A 21642-nucleotide genomic window follows, 5' to 3' on the forward strand; every position below is an offset into this window, starting at 1 on the left:
TTCGGCTAGGACACACCAAGTCGTGAGGAGCTGGTGCCGTAGTGACATCCTGACCTGACTTGCTGCCTCCCTCAGAGGGCAGAGTTCTCAATCTAGAAACAAGGCTGAAAGGCATATAATTTGTTCTATTTCTGTGCTGATGAGAGTTAGAAGTTACAAGCTTAAGTAGCAGTAAGGAACAGTTATGTCAGACAGTAAGAAAACCTTTCACTCCCATGGTGTGACATCTCCAGCGCTGCTGTCCAGACAAACTATTAAAAGCAGGTTAGAAAAATGCCTGTGAGAGCTAAAGCTCAAGCATAATTACTGCCCCTGCAAGAATAATATGGTGCCCATGCTCAGGTATCTCTCCATCCTGACTGTGCTCAGCCACCATGTCCTGCTCTGGCATCTGCCAGCTCTTGCACCAAGAACATCTTGTCCTGGACAGCAAGAACGGCCAGCAGCAGGACACAGGCCAGACGTTCCTGCTTAGGGCAGGGAGGTGGACAAAATGGTCTTCACAGGCCCCTGCCAGCTCTGTTCCTCTATTATTTTGCTAATTTACTTCAAGAAATCCTAAGAATTTTCCAGTGTTGTGTGCTAAAGGTAAAGATCTTCACTCAGTCTGCTGGTCATTAAATCCATGACCCTTAATGTGGCAGTTTTAGTGGTGTTCAGGCCATGTGCCAGGCTGTAGGCCAAAACCACAGAAATACAAGCAGCTGTCTGAGCAGTGCTGCGTGCAGTAGCGATCAAGATTCCACAGCCCTCGGTTAAATATACGATATATAGTTCATGAATATAAGTTCACGACATCAGGTAGTGCAACAGGAAGGCCGTCCCCAGTTCAGCTCTCATCTGCTGTTCTCTGCAAGGTCTCTGGGAAGCCATTTATTTTTTCCTCAGTGCCTTCTGCAGGATGGGATAAACAAGCTTCCTAATTGCACCAGGACACTGTGAGAACAGACAGAATCAGGTACTTCCTTTGCCCATATATAGCTTTACCTTTAGCTGCTCTCAAAGGAAATATGAGTGCAGCTACATTCATGGTTTCTTACTCATTAATGTGGGGTTTTAGCTGAGCTTGCACTTTAACAACAAGGAATCCATCCTTTAACTCCCATCTGCTGCTATTGTACAACCTAGAGAACAACTAACAATAACACCTGCAGGTTAGCAAATATTTTTATTGTTCTGAAACATATTTTACATAGAGAGCCAATGACTGTATTTTACTTGTCCCACCAAACCAAAATACCATTACCGTATTTTTCATTGGCTTAAAAAGAAATACTAATAGAGATAATTTCATTAATAAAATATATACATATAAGGCTTTCTATTCATATTGCTCTATATTAGAAAGGCAAATTTGAGGGTAGTGATATGGCTTAAATATATAAATATTTTCCCTCTAGGGAGCTTGTCTTCACATTTGGATATAACACACACATATATATGAGCACAGGAAACTCTTTCCGCATGACAGGAGATATCAACCTGCATTAGATGTAAATTCAGCGTGTTTAACCAGAGTGCCTGAGTCGGGGAAGAAGGGAGGGTAGTCTGGGATGCCCGTTCGCTGTTCTTATTTTTCCTGCATATTACATTTTCTCTAGTACATTTTCTTCCTATGTTTTTCCTTTCAATAATCCCAAGTTTGTCCTCCCTTGTTATATGGCTTACTATACACCATTGTTTATGTAAAAGCTCATTTTAATGTAGTGGGATTAATCGCCATGGATCCTTCTTTAATTTATGGAGGAAGGGAAGGAAAAGAGAGAGACTGACTCCAGAGAGCAATTAAGAGTTCATCCATTAGGACACCTGCACTGATTCAACTTCTGCAGAAATCTTTTTCTCTCCACTAACTTCAGCAGAAGTCTAGGAAGATTTGCCTGGAAAAAATTAGCCCTTTTGTATCTTGTGTATGTTCACAAGAGTCCTACAGCATCCAAACCTCCTACACACTGAAACTTCTGCGTATGTCTGGAGCTGCACCCTGAGCCATCTTCAGTCATTTGCTATCTCCCCCAGGGGCCAGAGACACACAGCGTCTAGTGTTTGCAGTCCTACAAGTTCTCCTACAAGTCGACATTTCTGCAACAAAGCCAGCAAAACAGCCAGGCTTAGCTGTGATGCCAGTATTTCTCAGAACTACAGAACTGTTACCTATACTTAGTCACTGTTTATAAATTACTGCAATAACAAACAGGGAGGGAAAAGGCTGCTGTAAAAATGCACAGAACAAAATGAAAATTACCTTTCCAGTAAGCTGAAAATGCATTGTTTAAATTGACAGGAAAAGCATCCTGTCCTGTTTCAGACCATTTGTTGGACGTTATTCATACCTGCCATGTGTGCAACACTCTTGTCATTTACAGTCAGGTCAAAACTGGCCAAAACTTCACTATTCCGATACTAAAATAGTCATAGACATAATCTGTAGTGCTATGTCTTTTTCCATATTCCTGTAAAGCCCTGAAAAGATAAGGCAACTATGTACCATAACTATACTGTTTTGAAAACATCATACCGAGCCTGTGCTAGTCAAACATGCTGCCCTCTATATCATGGTATACAAATGAGCACCATGACAGTAAAGAGATCTGGCCAATTCTTGCTATTGTCACTTGAGCTCACAGGGAGTTTGAGCCAAGAAGGTGTGATTACATTTTAAAAATGCGTATGTTCAGAAAAGACTTGTATCTTGGTTGTCGACAGATTCATTTTCCTGGATATACTGGAGAATGTCCACTTCATTCATTGTTTGAATTCTGTCTTCCTTTGGCTTTGCCAGCGGAGATGTGTTAGTGTTAGTGTTCCTGGGGAAAACTGACGGTTTCTGAGGCAACGGTGGTTTTGATGGTACCTTAGGTTTTGGTTTGGAGGTTACTTTCAAGAGTTTTTCTAAATCATCTTCAACCCTGGAATGAAAAGAAAATATCATAAACTCCTCAGTGATACAGCTTGGAAATTTCTGAACTGCTTTTTTTCTAAGAAAATACCGTTTTGCAAAATAAAACTTTCTGGAACGAAAGGATCAACTTCGATGAAATTCTTTTTTGGGAAGAATTTTTCAAAAAAAAAATCAAGTGTTACCAAAATAAGAAACGTCTTTTTATGATTTTTCAGTTCACCATGTAAGCTACTTTACAGCACATTTTCAAATGCCTAAATTAAAAACAATTTGCAGTTTTGAAAAAAAAATGTGATTTTAGTTTAGGAAAAAATTGCTTTTGATTTGCAACAGGATGGTTTCCTTCTCCAGCGGCTCAGACTTTTCGTGGGATGGTAAATCTTTTCACATTCAGCTCTGTTTCCCCCTTACCTTCATTCCCCAAGGCAGACATGCTCTGTCATGACAAACTGGAAAACCTAATGACTTTAAAAACATTATATTCATATTTGCTTCCAAGAAACTGAGAGAGTTTTGCAATCTGTGAATCTATAAAACAATTCTTTTTTTTTTTTTTTTTTGGTGATCATTTTTCACAATTCCCTAGCAAAATAAGCAAAACAGTTGGAACAGTTCAGAATGCTTTCCACCTGGGCTGTTTGACCTTACCGAAAGACACAACATGCTGTGCGTGCCCAGTTCTGCTCCCATTGGAGCTACAAAGATTTTGAGAGAGCCTTTATAACAGATAGTCTTATGACTCCAAGAGGTCGCTGCCTTTGGAAAGTGGCTGTGTGAAGGAAAAGGAAAGCTGTGACACATCACATCGCTAAAAGACATAGCAGAAATGGCAGAGTAAAAATTAATGTAGATGGAGAAGCCTTTATAGGCCACAGTATTTTTTGCTCTGAATCAAAACAGCTTCTTCATCCTCTGAGCACGGCGGTCAAACAAAATACCGTAAGGAGAAAACACAGCTGTTAATTTCCCAAGACTTCATTGATCAATCATCATTAAGTATTTGAAATCCAACCAGCAATGCATGCAGCTCATCAGCTCTGTAATGACCAGCTACAAAAGTGACCCCCTGATAAAATGCATACTTCACATATGCTTGCAAAATACAAGACTTGCAAAAGGCTCCACCCCTAATTGCAGCATACAAAAAATCAAGAAAGGTTGAATGCAAGATGTACATGCAAAAACTTTTACATGGGGGGCCAGGAACCAAAGATCAAGGTTCATAATTTGTGACTATCTCCTTGCCAGACCCCAGCTCTAGTGGGATACGCTTGCTCTATGACCATGGTGTCTTAAGCAGTGAAAAGATTTGACTATGTAATTGGTTACAAGCCCTGATACAAGAACTGTTTTTAACAAACTTCAGTATCACAGAATCAGCCCATTAAAATGCTGTAACACTGCCAGCAATAAAACTCCCTCTGCCTCAGCCGAAGGGTAGCCTGCCAGGGAAGCTACAAACGAACTATGAGATAAAATTAAGGTGCAGGAGTTATTGCAAAGGGACTGGAATTTTCTTCTGCGCTCAAGTCCCCTTCAAGCAGTTTTACTGAGTTCACTCTTAGAGGACTTGTGAGGATGAGAAAGTTTGGTCAAGCAAATCTGAAACAAGAAGGGAGATGGCTGCACATGCGCAGCAGGAATGGCCTCAAGTTGCACCAGGGGAGGTTTAGGTTGGAAATGAGGAGAAAATTCTTCTCTGAGAGAGTGGTCAGGCATTGAAACGGGTTGCCCAGGGAGGTGGTGGAGTCACCGTCCCTGTGGGTGTTCAAGGAAAGGCTGGACGTGGTGCTTAGGGACATGGTTTAGTGGGTGACATTGGTGGTAAGGGGATGGTTGGACCAGATGATCTTGGAGACCTTTTCCAACCTTAAGGCTTCTGTGATTCTGTGATTCTCCTCTCCCCGTGTCTCTGCTAGAGTACTGCCTCAGGAGGTGGCACAGCCCTTCCAGCTGGGAAGATGGGTTGGATGTTCTCGGTTGGTCACAGCACCCATAACCACCTGGTGGCAAATGGAAAGCAGTAATGGAGATGTGACCATGCAACGGAGACCTCTGGGAGGATTCTCTGAAGGCCCTCTCATTTGAGACCCTGGTGACTGGAAGGGATTTGTTGGAGCAGTTCTCCTGCAGGTCCACGCACTGGAACAGGATGCCATACAGGGAGTGTAAGGAAGGTGCCTTTAGCGTGTGTTCCTGGAGCACGAAGGAGTCTCACTTCATTTCATGTCAGGCATCTTTTGGTCCTTCTACACATTTGTCTTTTGTAATTCACATCTACCTCACTCTCAGAAAGTAAGGATGTCTTGGATCCGGGACCATGGGGGACATGACCAACAGCAGAAGAATCAATATATCCAATCCACTTTATTACTCTAGCCCTAGAGAATAGTATTTGAATGCTAAAAGCACAGGTGCTTAAAGAGCTCCAGAATTCTCAGCAAAGAGTCTTGCTGTTAAGAAAAACTGCATGACCTCAACGGTTCCTTTTTTATGTTTGACCTTATTAAAAGCCGTGAAGAACTGAATGACTGCCTGGGCTGAGATGCACTACACTCACTGCGAACTGGCCACAACGTGAACAAGGAGAAGGCCTGAATTTCCTGCCATATGGTCAGAATCCTTTAAGGCAATGCCATTCTTGAAGTCAGATCTTTTTGGAACTCTCAAAGGAACTGAAAAGATGGTCAGTTTAAATCAAGGCCAATCTTGTAAGATCAACTGCTTGAACACTAATGTGTCCATCTAGGAAATACCTAAACAAGCCAGCTGATGGACAGAGCAGGTACGCTGTCTCAAAGCTCTGCACCTTGAGCTCTACGTGGTGGCCTCTGTATTCCAGCACACAGCTCTTGCTGTTATCTCAAATTTCATCCCCCAGGTAATTCTGGAGATTATATTCTCTTTTAATTTGATAATAAGATTTATGATGTCTCTTGGTTTCCGTGATTCCCTGTGGGTGTTATATCCCACCTAACTTACAAAACACCTTGTCAGCGTATTGATTCCTTCTGAATTCCTCATCTACAGAGAAGAAATTAATTTAATTTAAGCCCAGGCATTTTTGTTTGCTGCAAACTGTGATATCCAAGAGATATCGCACCTGTGATCACATTGCCAAGACATGTTCTTGTTCTCTTTGCTGTGTAATAAACAATACATGTTAGGGCTGGTATTTCTGAAGCTGATCTGATGCCTTCCTACTTGGCATAAACAAACACTGAATGAATCAGTGTCCATGTCATAAAGATTTGGTCATAAATAACAGAAACCATAATATCTAGATGAACAACGCGTATGTATACATACAGATCATATGGAGCGAGCATGATTTTGAACTAGGTGCAGTGCTTGAGAAGGGCAGCTGATCTGCCAAGCAGGGCCAGTAGCAAACACAGCTCATTAACCTCATCAGACGTCACAGCTTCCTGAATTATCTACTCCTCTGTGGCTCTACATTCATTTCTCTGCTAACCGCAGCAACAAAACCACAGTCATAAAATAACTCCAGAAGATGCAGCGCAGTAGTTGTTTTTATGTTGTTTTTGATGTTGTTGTTGGCAATGTGCTTTTAGGCCAACAATTCTGCAGGAGATCTGATTTTCCAAAGTGTGGAAACTGACCGTGTAAAGCTCCCTTTTTGTCCTGGATTTTTCAAAGACCTTGGTCAGAGAGAAGTCTTTTACAGAAGACACAGCAGATAACGTGGTCTTTGTCTCAAAACCTGCTTTTCATGCTGCAGTGTAAGGCAAACTGTTTGATCCACTGCTGTTTGATCATGTGAGACACAATTGGCTTTGGAAAACTAAAGAGGTAAAATGCACAATGCCTCAGGCCGAGATAGGAACAAGGACTTCTATTTCTTGAGAAGCAAATGAATTGTTACAGTGCATAACTACCACTGTATTTAACTCCAGGCAAGGAGGTGGAAGAAGAAAAAAATCAAGTAACTATTCTGTTGTTCTTAACAAGGAGATTAAAGGAAGAACCTTCCCATTGCCCTCCCCCTTCTTGTTAAAGACAATCAGGCACAGAATCCATGTAATTAATCTTTCTCTAATTAGTCTTTTTTTTTTTTGTAATGGAAAAACAACACCACATTGTTTAAAGTTCCTGCCGTATTGTGCTGATTCACAGACATCCAGTAGTGGTGGAAAATCTCGTTGATTTCAGAGAGAATGCAATCAAACCCGTTATTATGGAAAGACTGTCACAAAGCCCTGTGATACGACAGCTAGCATGTAGACTTCAAGAGGGTGAAAGATTTCTGACAGAGGCAAAGGCATGGCTGCCATCAGAACATCAGCATTTTAGATGTCACTTCTCTGACTTTTGTCCTGTCTATCTGGACAAAATTTTGGGGATGAGAACGAGAATGTGTGTATACAGCATCTAGCATGATGGGAATAGTGACCTCCTCTGCCTGGGAATGCTCTAATGAGGAGAATCAGTAACGAAAGCAAGAGACAAAGGTTGCTCTAATTTGCTAAAGTATCCAAAAGCATCATACTTGAAGCCAGGTTATGCAAGTCACAGCAGTTCTTGCAGAACAGACTTTTGTCTTTCTGTACCTTATTATCATTCTTTATTTTGGCTGGTGTTAATTCGAAGTACAACAGCTACCTTAGTGAAGTGTTGGGTAGAGGTGTAACACCACATATGTGACTTGGGAAACGACTTTGCTGGCCAGCACTTCTGGTACGGTCAACAGAGACAGCGTGATGTCTAACAGAGCTGATGGAGGTTACAGAGGCTGTGTAGGAGGTATCTCCCCACTGGCTCCTGCTTTCCCCTGCAGTCCACTCCAGGTAAGTTTATGTCGGTTTAAACAGTGTCAGGAACTATGTCTGGACACTGGAACGTGAGAGTCTGTACTGTTCAACTGTTAGAAGAACCCCTGACACTGTTTTTGTCTGGGTTAGCTTACCCCTCATCCAAAAAGCTCCCAGGCACAACTCAGGAGCTGGCATGGGACAGGGACCGTTCCCAGCAGCAGCTGCACACAGTTCCAGAGCCAGTGAGTCTAATAACATGATGTAGCCTGATGGTGCTGCTTGGCCTACGGCCAGAGAATGGGCTCATTAGTTCTCATAAGTCCTATGCCTGTACGCCCACAAGAAGCCCTCTGAGGTAACAGCCTACTGGTTAGGTCACTCACCCAGGAAAGGAGACAATTCAGTTTTCACAATTTGAACCAGAGAGCTGGTTCATTTTTTCCCCATCCTGAAGAAGCTCAAACTTCTCTGTTGCTTCTCTAGAAAGTTCCCTTATCACCAGGCAATGGCATAACTGAGGCAGGGGAGAGCAGGCAATTTTTATCCCCCTGGCTGAAGATTGCTGTCAAAAATGCAAGTGCCCTGGAGCAAGATGTTTGAAATCTGGTGATTCTCAAGGCTAGCAAAAGGATCTAGAATAAGAGAGACTACAAATCTAGGTCACCCTTTATTCCATACAACCCATACACGTAACCAAGAGTGGAGCAAGAATTAATGTTTCCCACCTGGCAAAAGCTTTTCTGTTCCGTTAGCCATATTTACTTTGTACCTCTTCCACTGTTTGTAAGTAGCATCATTATACATCACAGGAAAAATGAAATCAACAAAATAAATGTTTGAAAACCATTGTGGAAAGTGCTCTTGGGCAGCAAAGAAAACCCATCAAAATTGGAGAAAAACAAAACAAAACAAAACAAAAACATTATTTGCTTACTGAAAGCTACCACAGCCATATATCAAGGTTCTTTCCCCCACTGTCAGCTCACAATAAGCCATGGAAACTGCCCTGGGGTGGTCAGGAAATTTCTGACTCACTTGTTGCAACATTCTCTACTACCTGTCCACCACCCAAACAACCCTCTGTCCAAAAGATCTAGATTTAAACCCTTTAGAGCTTCTCAAAGCTCTTCTCCTACCCTGCTCTCATATCATTTGGACAGGTAGAAATTATTTCTCATCATATGGTGATGGAGGTGGTGTCCGATATGACTTCTGGCTAGTCTTAAGGTCTAAGTGTTGCTCTTCGAATTCAGCTGCCACCAGTGGCCTGCTGAATGAAGAACATACACACTTTTTCCACTTCAAGGTTGGCAGCAGTTTCTTGGCAAACCTGAAGCTGACAAACCTGCTCAGGAGGCTATGCAGACTGAGCGGTGGTTAGAAATGGCCATTGTTAGGATGCGGTTTCATAAACAGCTTCATCCTCTAACAATACCATGCTCCTGAAAGGGTCATCACTTGTATCCCTGACGGCACAGCTCGTAGCTGAAAATACAGAACAGCCTGTAAATACAGACAAAATTCATCTTTAACAGGCACAGAAAGGATGAGGATACTGTAGTACAAAAGTAAGAGCTGGACTGTTCCTTTCAACACCAGCAGCATAGGTCAGTATAAGCCTAAGTAAGAAAATGCCAGGTCTACCACCACAGTGCAGCAGAACTGGGATCCTGCTGCTGACACTCTTCTCAGCACTGGAAAAAAAGACAAATCTTATGCTGACAGCTGCTTCCTTCTATCTCAACTCCCTATTCATTATCAAAGGTGAAACTAATTAAATCTGTCCTAAAAGGCTGCTCAGACAACTGTGGTAATTATGTCAGGCTGGGATGTGTGGTAATTTATGTAATTCTGGCCACAAAGCTGCTGCAACATTCACAGGATCAATTCTAGCATTGGTTTTCCACAAAAACCTGCCTGATCCATCACACCAGGCAGGCATGATTTAGATTAATGAGGCAGAAGAGGTTGACTGCAGTGCTGCTGCATGAAAACTTAATTTGCACATCTGTGGCCACTGGGTAGACAGAGATGGGAAAATAAGATGGCATGAGAATCCATGATGTGAGAGTTTGCAGGATACTGATTTCGGCAGCAGTTGACTTCTATCACTAGATTAAACGGAAATCAGACCCAAGGAAGAGCTTTGAGAATGTTGGTAAAAGGTTGAATGTATCCAGAAGGAATCATTATGGTGTGACACGGCCAAGGAAATTGACAGGAGAAAACAGAAGCCTAGTCCTGAATCCCTTTCCAAGGGAAATCTAAGAAATGGTTGATCAGTTATTGTTTCATTTCACTGCAGTGGGCCACCTTGTGGAAGAGCTGAAAGCATCAGACCTGAACTTCCTGGAGGTGCCTGGGTTTCTTCGTATCCCTGTATGGAAGAGATGAGCCAAAAAGACTTGGTTACCTCTTCCTCTCTTTCACAAAGCACATCCTTTGAAGGAGGAGTGTGACATGCTCTTTTTTTTCCTGAAGGTAACAGATTGAGACTTGACCTTGCTGGTTCCTACCACAGCGACTTATCTTTTTTTCCAGAAGTTCTGGAGGGACATGTAAGTACAAGTACCTCACTAAGTAGTATGGCAGACCCAGGGGTAGGAAAGAGTGACTGCTTTGAGTGAGGTAGCTCACCTAGTTTCTCCATCACTATCACCTGATATTTGTCGGTAGGCCAAGAAGGAACTGCTAGAGGCTGGTCAATGGACAGGAAGAGGGAAGACATTTGAATGGATGTGGGCATTTTTGCCATAAAAAGAAACCTTTGATTAGATGTATGATGTGTTTGGTCTTTCTTAAAGTTCAACGCTTGTTAAAATGCGTGTTTCTACTTAAAATACTAATTCTCATTTTATTTGAGCAGGTATCCAGAGAGACCATAGTCTTCCATTTGCAAGGAGAACATTTGTCATACTATTTTCTCCCTTGTGTTGTGACGTGCAGAACCCATGCACGTTTTGCAGACTCATTTGTCTCCATAACAGTCCATAACTTCCTCGGGAGTTACAAGTCCCTGTGGGGATTCACTGCTGTGCTGACAGTGCTGGGGGGCTACTACTGCTGCAACTGCTCAGCTACCATACAGGTGACAAAGGACTTGATTGCTCCTGCGTTATGATTAAAAAGGACTAGATTGCTCCCATTTTCTGCTCTGAACATCAGCTTTTTCCCATCTCTGCTTTGCAAGGAGGAGGTTCTGCCATTCTCTGCCTCACACAGTGCTCTCCTATCTCAGCCTGTGGTTCACTGGAAAGTGCATTTTCCAGTATCATAGAATTGTAGAATCATTAAGGTTGGAAAAGACCTCCAAGATCATCTGGTTCAACCATCCCTCTACCACCAATGTCACCCACTAAACCATGTCTCTAAGCACCACGTCCAAACTTTCCTTGAACACCCCCAGGGACAGTGAATCCGCCACCTCCCTGGGCAACCTGTTCCAAGGCCTGACTGCTCTTCTCAGAAAGAGAATATCTCCTCATTTCTGACTTAAACCTCCCCTGGCGCAACTTGAGGCGATTCCCTCTAGTCCTATCACTAGTTACCTGTGAGAAGAGCCTGACCCCCAGCTCCCCACACCTTCCTTTCAGGTAGCTGCAGAGAGCAATAAGGTCTGCCCTGAGCCTCCTCTTCTCCAGACTAAACAACCCCAGTTGCCTCAGCTGCTCCTCACAGGACTTATGTTCCAGGCCCTTCACCAGCTCACAGCTCCCCCTCTGGACACGCTCCAGGGCCTCGATGTCCTTCTTGTACTGAGGGGCCCAAAACTGAACACAGTACTTGAGGTACGGCCTCACCAGAGCAGAGTACAGGGGGACAATCACCTCCTTGGTCCTGCTGGCTACACTATTCCTGATACAAGCCAGGATGGCACTGGCCTTCTTGGCCAGCTGGGCACACTGCCGGCTCATGTTCAGCTGAGCATTGACCAGTAAGGCAAACACTTCTCAGATCCACCACATCCATATGATTAGACCATGTGGTACATACAGATGTACTCTACATAAGTCAAGAGCAACCACATCTGCATTATTCAGCTAATTCATCTGTGCACAGTGAACATGTTTAAGGTTTCTGGACCTATCACAGACCTGTCAGTGCATAATAGCTCGGGCTGGACTTAGGTCTGGACAAAATGTCTCCGGACAAATTTTCTGTGTGGTATATATAACTGGTTATGTTCAGGAAACCAAGACCTTTGCTAGTTTTCCTCGAGCAGCTTACCTGGCTCTAGCGCACTAAAGGAGTGGGTTGTCACAGCTCCCACTTTGATCTGAGAGTTGGGGAGATTTCTTCAGTCGCCTTTCAGATGGGAGAGGGATTGTGACATCTGCAGGGCACAGGCAAAATTTACTCTTAGGCCTAAAGATCTGCTGAAGCCTCCATAGCAGTGAGAGAGCAGGGTTCTGCTCACTTTGAGCATCTCCTCTCACCACAAAGGGTCACCGCCTGCAAAAGACTGTGGCACTGCCCTGCAAGAACATTTAACACCAGTCTGGAGGGAAGGTAGAAGATGATTCAAATATTGCCTTCACATTTATGAGACTCGATAGTTCTGCTAAGGCTTCCAGCTGAACAGAAAACAAACTGCATTGTGTACAACCACTTGGGAAAGTTCAGCTGCAGTTATTTGAGGTGACTGTCATGAATACAGGTAAGGTTAAGTGTTCTACTAGGTTAAAACAGCACTCTCTCTCCTTTTCCTCCCCTTCAACAGCCTTTCCTTTGCATCCAATCGTCTTGCTATTCAGTCCACCAGCTCTCTGTGATGTGCAGATAACTCTGTGAGCTAGGCTTATCAGAGGGATTTCAGAGGGTGTTAGGCACCTAAAGAGACCAGCAGATCCTGACCTATTTGCCTGTGCCTCTGGCATAGCCAGGAGTTGCCCCTGGATTTCTGTAGTAACTTTCCCATGAGATCGCTGGCACAATTTTCTGCTTCGGTACATGCATTCATTTCCAACTGGATCTTGACTTGCCAACTGCTGAAAGCATTGGGACAATTCAAGAATAAATTAAAACTAGTTGAATTTAAAAGAAATGGAATCTTTTCCCACTATGTCCATTACCCTCTGGGTGTGCTGCTAACGTTGATGACTCCAAACTGATCTAAAAGTATAGTCTATTGGTCTCAGAGCAGACTTCAGAGACCTTTCTCCACCACAGAGGAATAGAAAACATGTAATTCAAAGGACATTAACATGACAGTTGGAGAAACACTCTCCACTAGTGAATAATAATACAAGGACTGCATTAAAACAGGCACTTCTAGCCGTATGAACGATCTGAATCAAACTGTGCATTCTGAGATAGCTAGCAAAGGAGAAAGCAAACATGAAAATATTGCAAGCACATACATGTTTGCTCCCAGTGTACCACAGCACTAAATCAGGTCATGTCCTGCCCCATCAGCTTTTATAAACATCAGGTGGGCTGTTGGGATGTAATGTGAGATGGCACCAGCCCAATTTAACCTCTGTTTAAATTAAGCCAGTTATTACTGCTGAGATAGTTAGCACTTTTACATGGGGAAAAAGTAATAGCTGCAAAACTATCTGCTTCAGGAGAGGATGTCATACTCTGATTCTCTCCCCTGGGTTTAGTACCTGCTGTTGAAATCATACATCCTAACAGGAGTTAGCTGGCAAGCACTAGTGCTCGAAATAGGTTGGCCTCATCATTCAGATGCCAGTATGAGATCCAGAAGGTGTAAATTTGACTCTTTATTGTAGCAAAGATTCCCTGGTGATGCTGGTCTTCCCAAGCATTAGTGCCCTGCTTGGTGTCTTGAAGATTATCAGTGCAGGCCAACTAGCCTTGTGAGAGTAATGTCAGGTATAAAACATGACGTAGTTTCACCACTACACTAACAAGGGGGCAGGTAAGTGTAAGAGCAAGTACGTTATTCCTTCCCATAACTATAAGCTCCAGCCTTCCAGTCCACTAGCTTAAAAATTAAATATAGTGTGACAGAGATTTTAAGGAGAGTCCTTTGCAGTTGTCATGCTGTGCACAGGATTCCTCCTAGAAGTGGGCATGGAGGTCTGTGAGCCACCAGCAGAAAATCATTCCTCTTGGGGCAAGAGGGAAGAGCTACCAATTTCAAATCACTAAAGCAGAATTCCTCCTTGTTTCTGGGTGTCCCTGCCTCGGTTTCTCACTTTTCATACTGGAGGTCAGTTTTTACCCTCTATGAAAAGCAGAAATGTCATGTTAGAGAACGGAGACTAGATGGCATGCCTTGGGCCTTCAAGACCCTTCCTTTGGAGTCACAGAATAATACCTTGCACCCTACTTTTTTCAAAGGGTCTTCCTGATTTCCTTTATAATGTCTTTGGTTTTCAAGATTTCACCTCTTCTGAGGTCTAATTAACACCCCCCTCACGTGACCTGCGTATTGCAGGACAGATTTGAGATGAGTACCTCAGCAGTTCCTCAGTGTCCTCCTCAGGACTTATGTTCAGCACATGCTCCCTATTCTCACAGGCAGCTGGCAGCAGTAGTGAGTCACCCAATCTTACTACTCCACCAAGGTCTGGATCTTCAAATAATTTCAGATCTAGAAAGGGAAAACAGTAAAAGCTGTAGTTAAATCATACAACACAAAACCATACCTAGGGAATCTGGATATGAGGCTGAAAAAAGATCAGGGAGACAATTCCTTTTACACAAGAACTTCCAATCCACTAAGTACCAGGCAACACATCAGTAATAAGCTGTGCTCTTAGGACTTGGTATATATGCTTTTCTTCTTGCACCCAAAAATAGGTCACATTACTATTGGCAGTGCTATGAGTGTGTGAGGGATAGCCAGCTCCCAACAACCCAAATACCCAAACCCAAAATGTCAATAGTCAACAGCTAGGGCGACTACAGGTCATATTTATTGTCTAAATGATTCTGCCCCAGATCAAGATGTCCCTTAACATTCCCATCTAACCTATACACTCCGTATCACTATATTTTAAAAGCTCAATTATACACATGCTTTAGATAAAACAAACTGTGTATATACAAATATAGAGAATTACTCTCTTTCATCTTCTTCCTGGGACCAGTTGATGAGAAATCTTTTTCTGGTCCAAACAGTCCTTCATCTGGATCTACTTCTTCTTCAAAAATGGTTAATTTGTGCTTCTCTTCCTTGGCTGGAGGAGCAGATGCCTTCTTTGTTTTTTTAGTTCTAAAAACAAAAGAGACAAGAAAATCAGCTGCAATTCTTCATTTAACAAGAAAGATTTATGTCTAAGAAAAGTCCCATATGCTGAAAATAGATGGAGGCTGGGAAAGTATTAGAGAAAGGTACATACTCATCTGTTAGTCACTGGCAGAAAAAGGATATTGAGCTGGACGGATTGTTGGCCTGACATACTCTAACTGTACTCATATTTTGTGTTCGTAAGTACTATCAAGGAAACCAACTGAAACTGGAAGATCAGGGCTAACAATGACATACTGCGAAAACTGCCACCCAATCACATTTGTTTGAAGCAATTTTTCTCTTACCACACAAAAAGCATAAAATAAGAAAGACCAGCAGCTCCAGCAGTGCTGTTAAAGTCAGACAGAAAAGGAATGGCTGGAGAAACAAAGTGCAGGTTGGACACTGCACTGATCCCTTTGGACAGGTTTTTAAGAGTCTCTTTGGCTCCATTACTTAGCCAGTGATCGCTGCTGTTTTCGACTGCTGCATACTCCTTTCATAATACTGTTAGTGACTTTATCAGAACGCCCTCATCCTCCTCAGAGGAGAGATGACAGAGAGTGCACATTAGCTTTAAGTTGAAGCAAGCAGGGTTTGGAGGACACTTTTTTTGGACAGACTGCTATTTGCAGAATTTACAAACATCACTATCTTCTCAAAGCAAGGGTAGGATTAACTTCCTCTAAATTTAGTCTTCTATAAGTTTGTCAGTGAGACAAAGTTAACTTTTAATACTCTACTCAATGGAAAGAGACAGACATCTCCATAGGACAAGAGTGAAAAGCATGTGTCTCATGCTTTCCTATCGAGGGTTTATACTCCACCAGCTGAAGCTACAAGGCAGCTTTCACAGTAGGGCAGCATGAGTTATAAGGCAACAAGACTGCATAAAAAAAAAAAAAAAAGAAAAATTTGAGAACAGGACAAAGCCTTTGGATGAAAAGTCCAATTCAAACTATGCTGAAATAGAATGCCTTAGGACAGCATGTCCTTCCCAAGAATTTGCCATATTTCAGGGATCTTTCCTCCTAGCAGGCATGGCCCTAACATTTCTAAGGTAGCCCCTTCGAGTGCCTCTTACAATAAAAGATCTGATCTTCTCCTTTGCTGAGAACAGGTCAGGTTTCAGCCTAGAGCAAACCCAATTATCAGCACTTAACATGCCATAGTCATCAAACTACGAACTAGGGTCAAAAGATTACACGTACATTCCAGCTACGTTAAAGAACCTTGTAAAATCCTCTTCCGAATACAGCTGCACGCAAAGAGTGGAGTCCAGTTACTTCCACAAGCTTATTATCAAGAAAAGAGAACCTACAGATGATATTTATTACCTTGCTACCACCACTTCATCTCTTGGCAACAGGGAAGGCCGCACTTCAGAGGCCTAGGAGCGAGCCTCATGCAAAACTTAAGTACACCCTTAACACAGCCTATTCAATATACTAAAGATATCTGTAGTTGTCAGTGACAGCTTGCTGACTTATTTACAACATAAAAAAAATCCTTTTTAAAGCAGGAGAAACTTCCATGGCTTTGCTTTTTTGCGTTTATATTCATTCTGGATACGCCTCAAGTGACTTCGGAGCCTGAGCTACTTTTGGAAGGTCGGCTCCAAGGCCCTGTCTCCAACTAAAGCAGTTGTAAAAGAGCTTTCTTCCAAAAAACTTACAAAATCTATAGTATTAACAGCTACAAGCTAAATAGCTTTCACTGGGTATTTCTACACAAACTTCAAATTATTGCATTATTAACTGTGGTAAGAAATCTATCACTCAAACGAGCCTAGGCATCAAAAGAAAAGGTAAAAAATGAGAGTGATTATATAGAACAACGGAAGCAGAAGAACAGTGAGATCGAGTCGTATAGAGTTGGCAAATTGATCAAAAATAGAATTAGTAGATAAAAAATCCAATCTACTAGGGAAGAAAGAACCTTTATTTGCAGAATCCATGCCTTGCAATGTGTTCTTTGAAATCAATGACAATATGGATGAGGATTTGCGGAGTGCCAAAATGAGGATTTGCTAACCTGCAAAGTGCCAAAAAGCCTTTGACAAGATCCCTTGTCCATCCAGGGAGCTACAACACCTCTCCTGATGCATACAGCCTCTCATGCCACAGGTACTTACTTACACACGAGCCAGTGTATTTCCAAAAGCTCTCCACCCCAATGAAGTTACCGAGAAGTTTACTAATAGTGAGCTCAAGTATTTGCAGCAAAGAGTATCAGAATGGTGGGAAACATCAAGGAAAGGGTAGAGAACCATGAAACAGCATCATAAAGAATAACACATGAACCAAAATGAAGCAGACTGAAAGGCCTTAGTAACAACCCTCTGTTTAGTCTAGCCATCAAACCAGCCCATTTACACTGTCTTGCTTTCTGTTTTGCCAGGGGACTCCATTGGCAGTTGCAGGGCGCAGGGCCAAACCCCCAGGGCTCGACTACTACCAGTAGGAGCACGAAGAAGTTGTTTTTCTGCCTTCAAGTCACTTCCCCTCAGTGCCCTTCTAAGGAAGCCAGGGCAGGAGTGCCAAGTCATTCCGCACATATCCGTGCTGGGACTCTGCTGAGGTCAGTCTCCAACCGGGGAACAGGATTCCCACGGTTCTGTATTTAGCTGTGCCAGCCCAGGCTGCGCGCTGCCGAGCAGAGGTTAACAGATGAGAAAGGGTGTGTGAGAAGTTTCGGAGTCTGTCTGAGGTCCTGGTTTCACAATCAGCTTCAGCTGGCCAGACCGTGTGTTGAAAGAGGTAGCTCTGCCTGCCCGCTCAACCCCAATCTTTCTAGTCCTGCCACATCCCCACAAGCAGGGGACCAGGGACCTGAGCAGATGGTGGAACTACCTGCTGGAAGGATAGTTAACTCGATGCTCATGATGTGCTAGAGTGCAGGAAGCCGATGCAGAGGTCTCTGGGAGGACAGAAATGCAGGAACATTTACTCTCCCGAAGTATTACTGTACTCAAGCCCTGCTCTTCATTAGCACCTTCCTCATCCATCATACTCGCAACCTTGGCATCTGACATTTTGCAACTACCTGCATCCAGCTGGCATAAAATGACCCATGCCACTGCTATTTCTCTGTCTCCGAAACAAGCGAACCTTGGAAACATCGCTCCAGTAAATTTTAAAAATCCTAATGAAAACTAAACCAGCCCTAAAACTGACGTGTCCTTCGTTCAGCTGAAGAGATTTCTGCAGCCATCCCTCTTTACCCAACTGAACTCCCTGCCTTCCTGCAAAGCACTGCAAGAGTGGCTCCAGTAACACCACAGTCTTCTGCTCTGAGACCAAAAGGAGCCAAGATGTCTCATAAATAAATGTAAATAAAGGCTAGCCTCTGAACTGACACGGACCAAAACTAGACGACCTAAAATTAGGGAGTATGAATCTGCTGGTTGCTAGTCAGGTTGCTGGGGCACTTGAAGACTGAGGTTCCTGGCTCCCAAGTGGTTCTCAGGTCACTCATGAAAGTGCCAACAAAACCCTGCACGCGGGAGACACCCACGTCCAAACCTAGCCCATTTCGTGAGAGCGGTTCTCCTGTTATTGTTTACAGACACAATGTAGGTCACTCGCTTGGCAGCCTCCCTGTCTCACTGGCACATCAATAATGCAGAAGAGCTTTCTGGTCAGCTGCAGAGAACAGCAACAGGGATGACTAAGACGCTCCGTGTGCGATAGCTGAGTTTTGAAATGCTGGACCTTCACACCTAACACTCGGTGACACACAGCGTAAATCAGAGCTCTGGAGCACTGCATGTCTGCTGTGCTCTGTACAGGCAGAAGTCCCCAACCTGTACTCACTACAGGGTTAAAACAGATGTAATAAATACTTACACTAACTACCCTGTATACTTCTCCTTCTGTACATTCAGAGTAACCTCAGTACACAGACAAAAATTTTCTAAACTCTTTATTCTGAAACTACGACCATTTATTTTTTACAGGAATAAGATTATGCTCCAGGAAAGGAATGTTACAGTGACATAAAAAAAAGACTTACGCAGAATATACGTGCTCATGTCTTAGGAACCCATGAAATTTTACAAGGAAAGAGCTCAGCAATAGGAACAGGCACCGCAGCTCCCACACATCTACGTTCAGGCTCGAACAAAAGAACTACTGCTAAAATAGCAGCAATGTTAGCACCTCTTCTTGAAAACCGTTTCTGAAAAACAAAGATCCTATACACTAGTTCCTGCAGAAAACAAAATGTCATCTGCCGCTTTCTTTTCATTCAACAGTGCTCATTTTCCAAAGCTGCCTGATAACAGCAGACAGGACAAAAGGGGTCATTCTCATCCGCTCTGGGCAAGGGATGCAGAATAGAAACTCCCAGCCAGTCGGCTCAGCACAGCCTGACTGCTGAGCATTAAGCAACCGTGACAAGTGCTGGCCGCAGGGATATTTTACCTCGCACAGTCATCTCCTTTTTGGAGGCATCACAGTAACTTACAGTGTTTTAACTGGCCCTGGCATATCCCAAAATAAGATCATGTATAATAGATGGAGTAAATGTCCTAGCAGAAATCATTTGGAAGAAGAGGATTAAATTGCAGATGAAGTTTCTTCTGCTCCATCCCCTGGATTAGGTTAGCCTTGGACTATTGTTCCAACAGAGCAACAGATGGAAAGAAAGCCTGAAGGACTACATTTTTAAGACTTCAGCTCCCATCTGGGGACCCGCTTTTGTGGAGAGATCTTTCCAAGGGCACAGCACTCAGGAGTACCTATTCTTCACAAAGGAAGCCAAGCATTTTTTAAAATCTGTCCTTAAACTTTCTGATGTTATCCTTTTTCGATATAATTCAAAAACAGACAACAAGAGCACAGACTGACAACTTCTGTCTAGTGTATAGCTTGTTAGTGTATAGTTTTGTCATCATTTTCATTTGATCTCCTAGACTAAACCAGAATGTGCGCCTTGTTGAAACAAGTTAAGGACAACCAAAAAACAAGTTTCAAAATATAATCATGCACAAATTAAGCCACAGCAAGGACACTGGTTCAGAACAAGACAGCAATAATAAAGTGGCTGTCAACACAGCCAATTATGCTGTGAAAAATCCAGAAATACTTACTAGTATTTGGGGCTTTATCTGCAAAGAAGCAGAATGGTACCTTCAGGGTTTCTGATGACAGTGAAGCAGCTCTTTTTCTAATACCCATGTTAATGATGCATGTTTTCAAATATGCAATACCAGATAACATGCACTAACATGTTTTGGAAAAGATGGCCAAGCATCTTTCTGCACCCTCGATGTTAACTACTCAACACGTTTTAGAACTTCAGGGAGGTTACAGAGGGCTAAAAATAAAGACAGGTTAGGAAACTGCACCACAAAGACACATGGGGCTGATGAGCATCTCCCTGATGCTGGGGAAAGTCAAAGAAAGGCATATAATCAGATGTAGCCAGTGAGTAATTACAAGAGCATTCAACTGCTGGAGACTTGCCAGAATCATGCTGTTGGGTTTTTTATGACACTACACAACTGGTTATTAATGGTACCTTACCCAAGTATCGAGGTCCTGAGGCTTCCCACCTCTTTCTTCCAAAACAGGCCCAGGACAACGAAAGCACTATCACCCATCTTCTGCGGACAGGGAGCTCACTGTAGCATTGCAGGTTTCTGTTTCTCTGTAGAGAGTGAGCCCAAGATATCTCTATGTCTAACTGAGGCACTCAGATGCATCGAGCTAGGAGGGATGAAACCAGAAGGCTTTCTTTTTGGTTATCTCTTCACTGCTCTGGTGGGATGAGGACGAGAGAATCTCACGTCTTGCTGTGCAGTCTATGGATTATTAAAAGAGTGACCAGGCAAGAATCGGCATCAGGGCTTGGCATATAACACCTTTTTTAATGCCTCTAACTCTCTTTCTCTGTTTGTGTTCTTGGTAGGACTTGATTTCAAACTGATAAAAGAAGACAAGCATTGATTATTGCTTTGCTTCCCTCTCCTTCTCTTTTCCCTGTGCCAAGTCCTTGTAATTCTGCCCAGGATCATCCTCTCTCCTTTTCATCTGTCCTCAATCCATTTCTCCAAATTTTGGGCCAGTATCAGGAACTTTCTTGCTCCGTCTCCAGGATCTGCAGTGTTGCGCTATCCTCCAGGCCTCCTGGTCATCTTTAGCCCTCTTCTCCCCTCATCTGCATCATGTACCCTCCATTCCTCTATGCTGGTCTCTTCTTTTTCTGCTTTAATTCTACAGTTTACTATTGCTGGTCAAATTATGCTTTTGAAAAAGACCACAGGCTGCAAGTGAAGGGGAAAACAGGAAGCTGCAATGGAAAAGTAGGAAAACAGAAGGGAGGGGAAGGAGAAAAGAAGACGAAATTAAGCATAAAAAACAATAGGCAAGTTAGCAAAGGAAGAGAAAAGGAAGAGTTTGAAGCTGATCAAAAATGATAACCAGCTATAATTGCTGACCACCAAAAATAACCAAGTGTGTTTACAGGTTCGTTTTCTATAAAGATAAAATACATGTTAAATAAATATAAAATCCTTCTGGAGACAGGAAGCTTTATAAGGGAAAAATTAGGAAGAACAGTTTGGACTTAATCTAGTCTACCAAATGTTAATCCTTGGTCTATTTCCTTTAAGGTTACTGTCCAAGCAAATGGAGTCACTTCCAGGAATTGGCCCTAGATCTGTATTTTTTTGACCCTACAAAAAATACATTGCAACAACAACAAAAAACATTCTCTTCCACTAACTAATAAACGCTACAGATCTGTAGGTCCTAGGA

General features: G+C 42.9%; 1 protein-coding gene across 2 annotated transcripts in view; it reads right to left on the minus strand.

Annotated features, from left to right (window-relative positions):
- Positions 1–1149: 1149 nt before the first annotated feature.
- HS1BP3 (HCLS1 binding protein 3) overlaps positions 1150–21642 on the minus strand; it is a 51208-nt gene continuing 30715 nt past the window's right edge. For both annotated transcript variants that reach the window (XM_048075259.2, XM_013194841.3), the window contains exons 5-7: positions 14712–14863; positions 14104–14239; positions 1150–2909 (exon numbers count right to left, since the gene is read on the minus strand). In XM_048075259.2, the coding sequence (XP_047931216.2) occupies positions 2675–2909; positions 14104–14239; positions 14712–14863 (523 nt within the window). In that variant the 3' untranslated portion in view covers positions 1150–2674. The remainder of the gene's footprint in view (positions 2910–14103; positions 14240–14711; positions 14864–21642) is intronic.

Source organism: Anser cygnoides, chromosome 3, assembly GCF_040182565.1.
Source record: "Anser cygnoides isolate HZ-2024a breed goose chromosome 3, Taihu_goose_T2T_genome, whole genome shotgun sequence".
In the NCBI taxonomy this organism is placed as follows: Eukaryota; Metazoa; Chordata; class Aves; order Anseriformes; family Anatidae; genus Anser; species Anser cygnoides.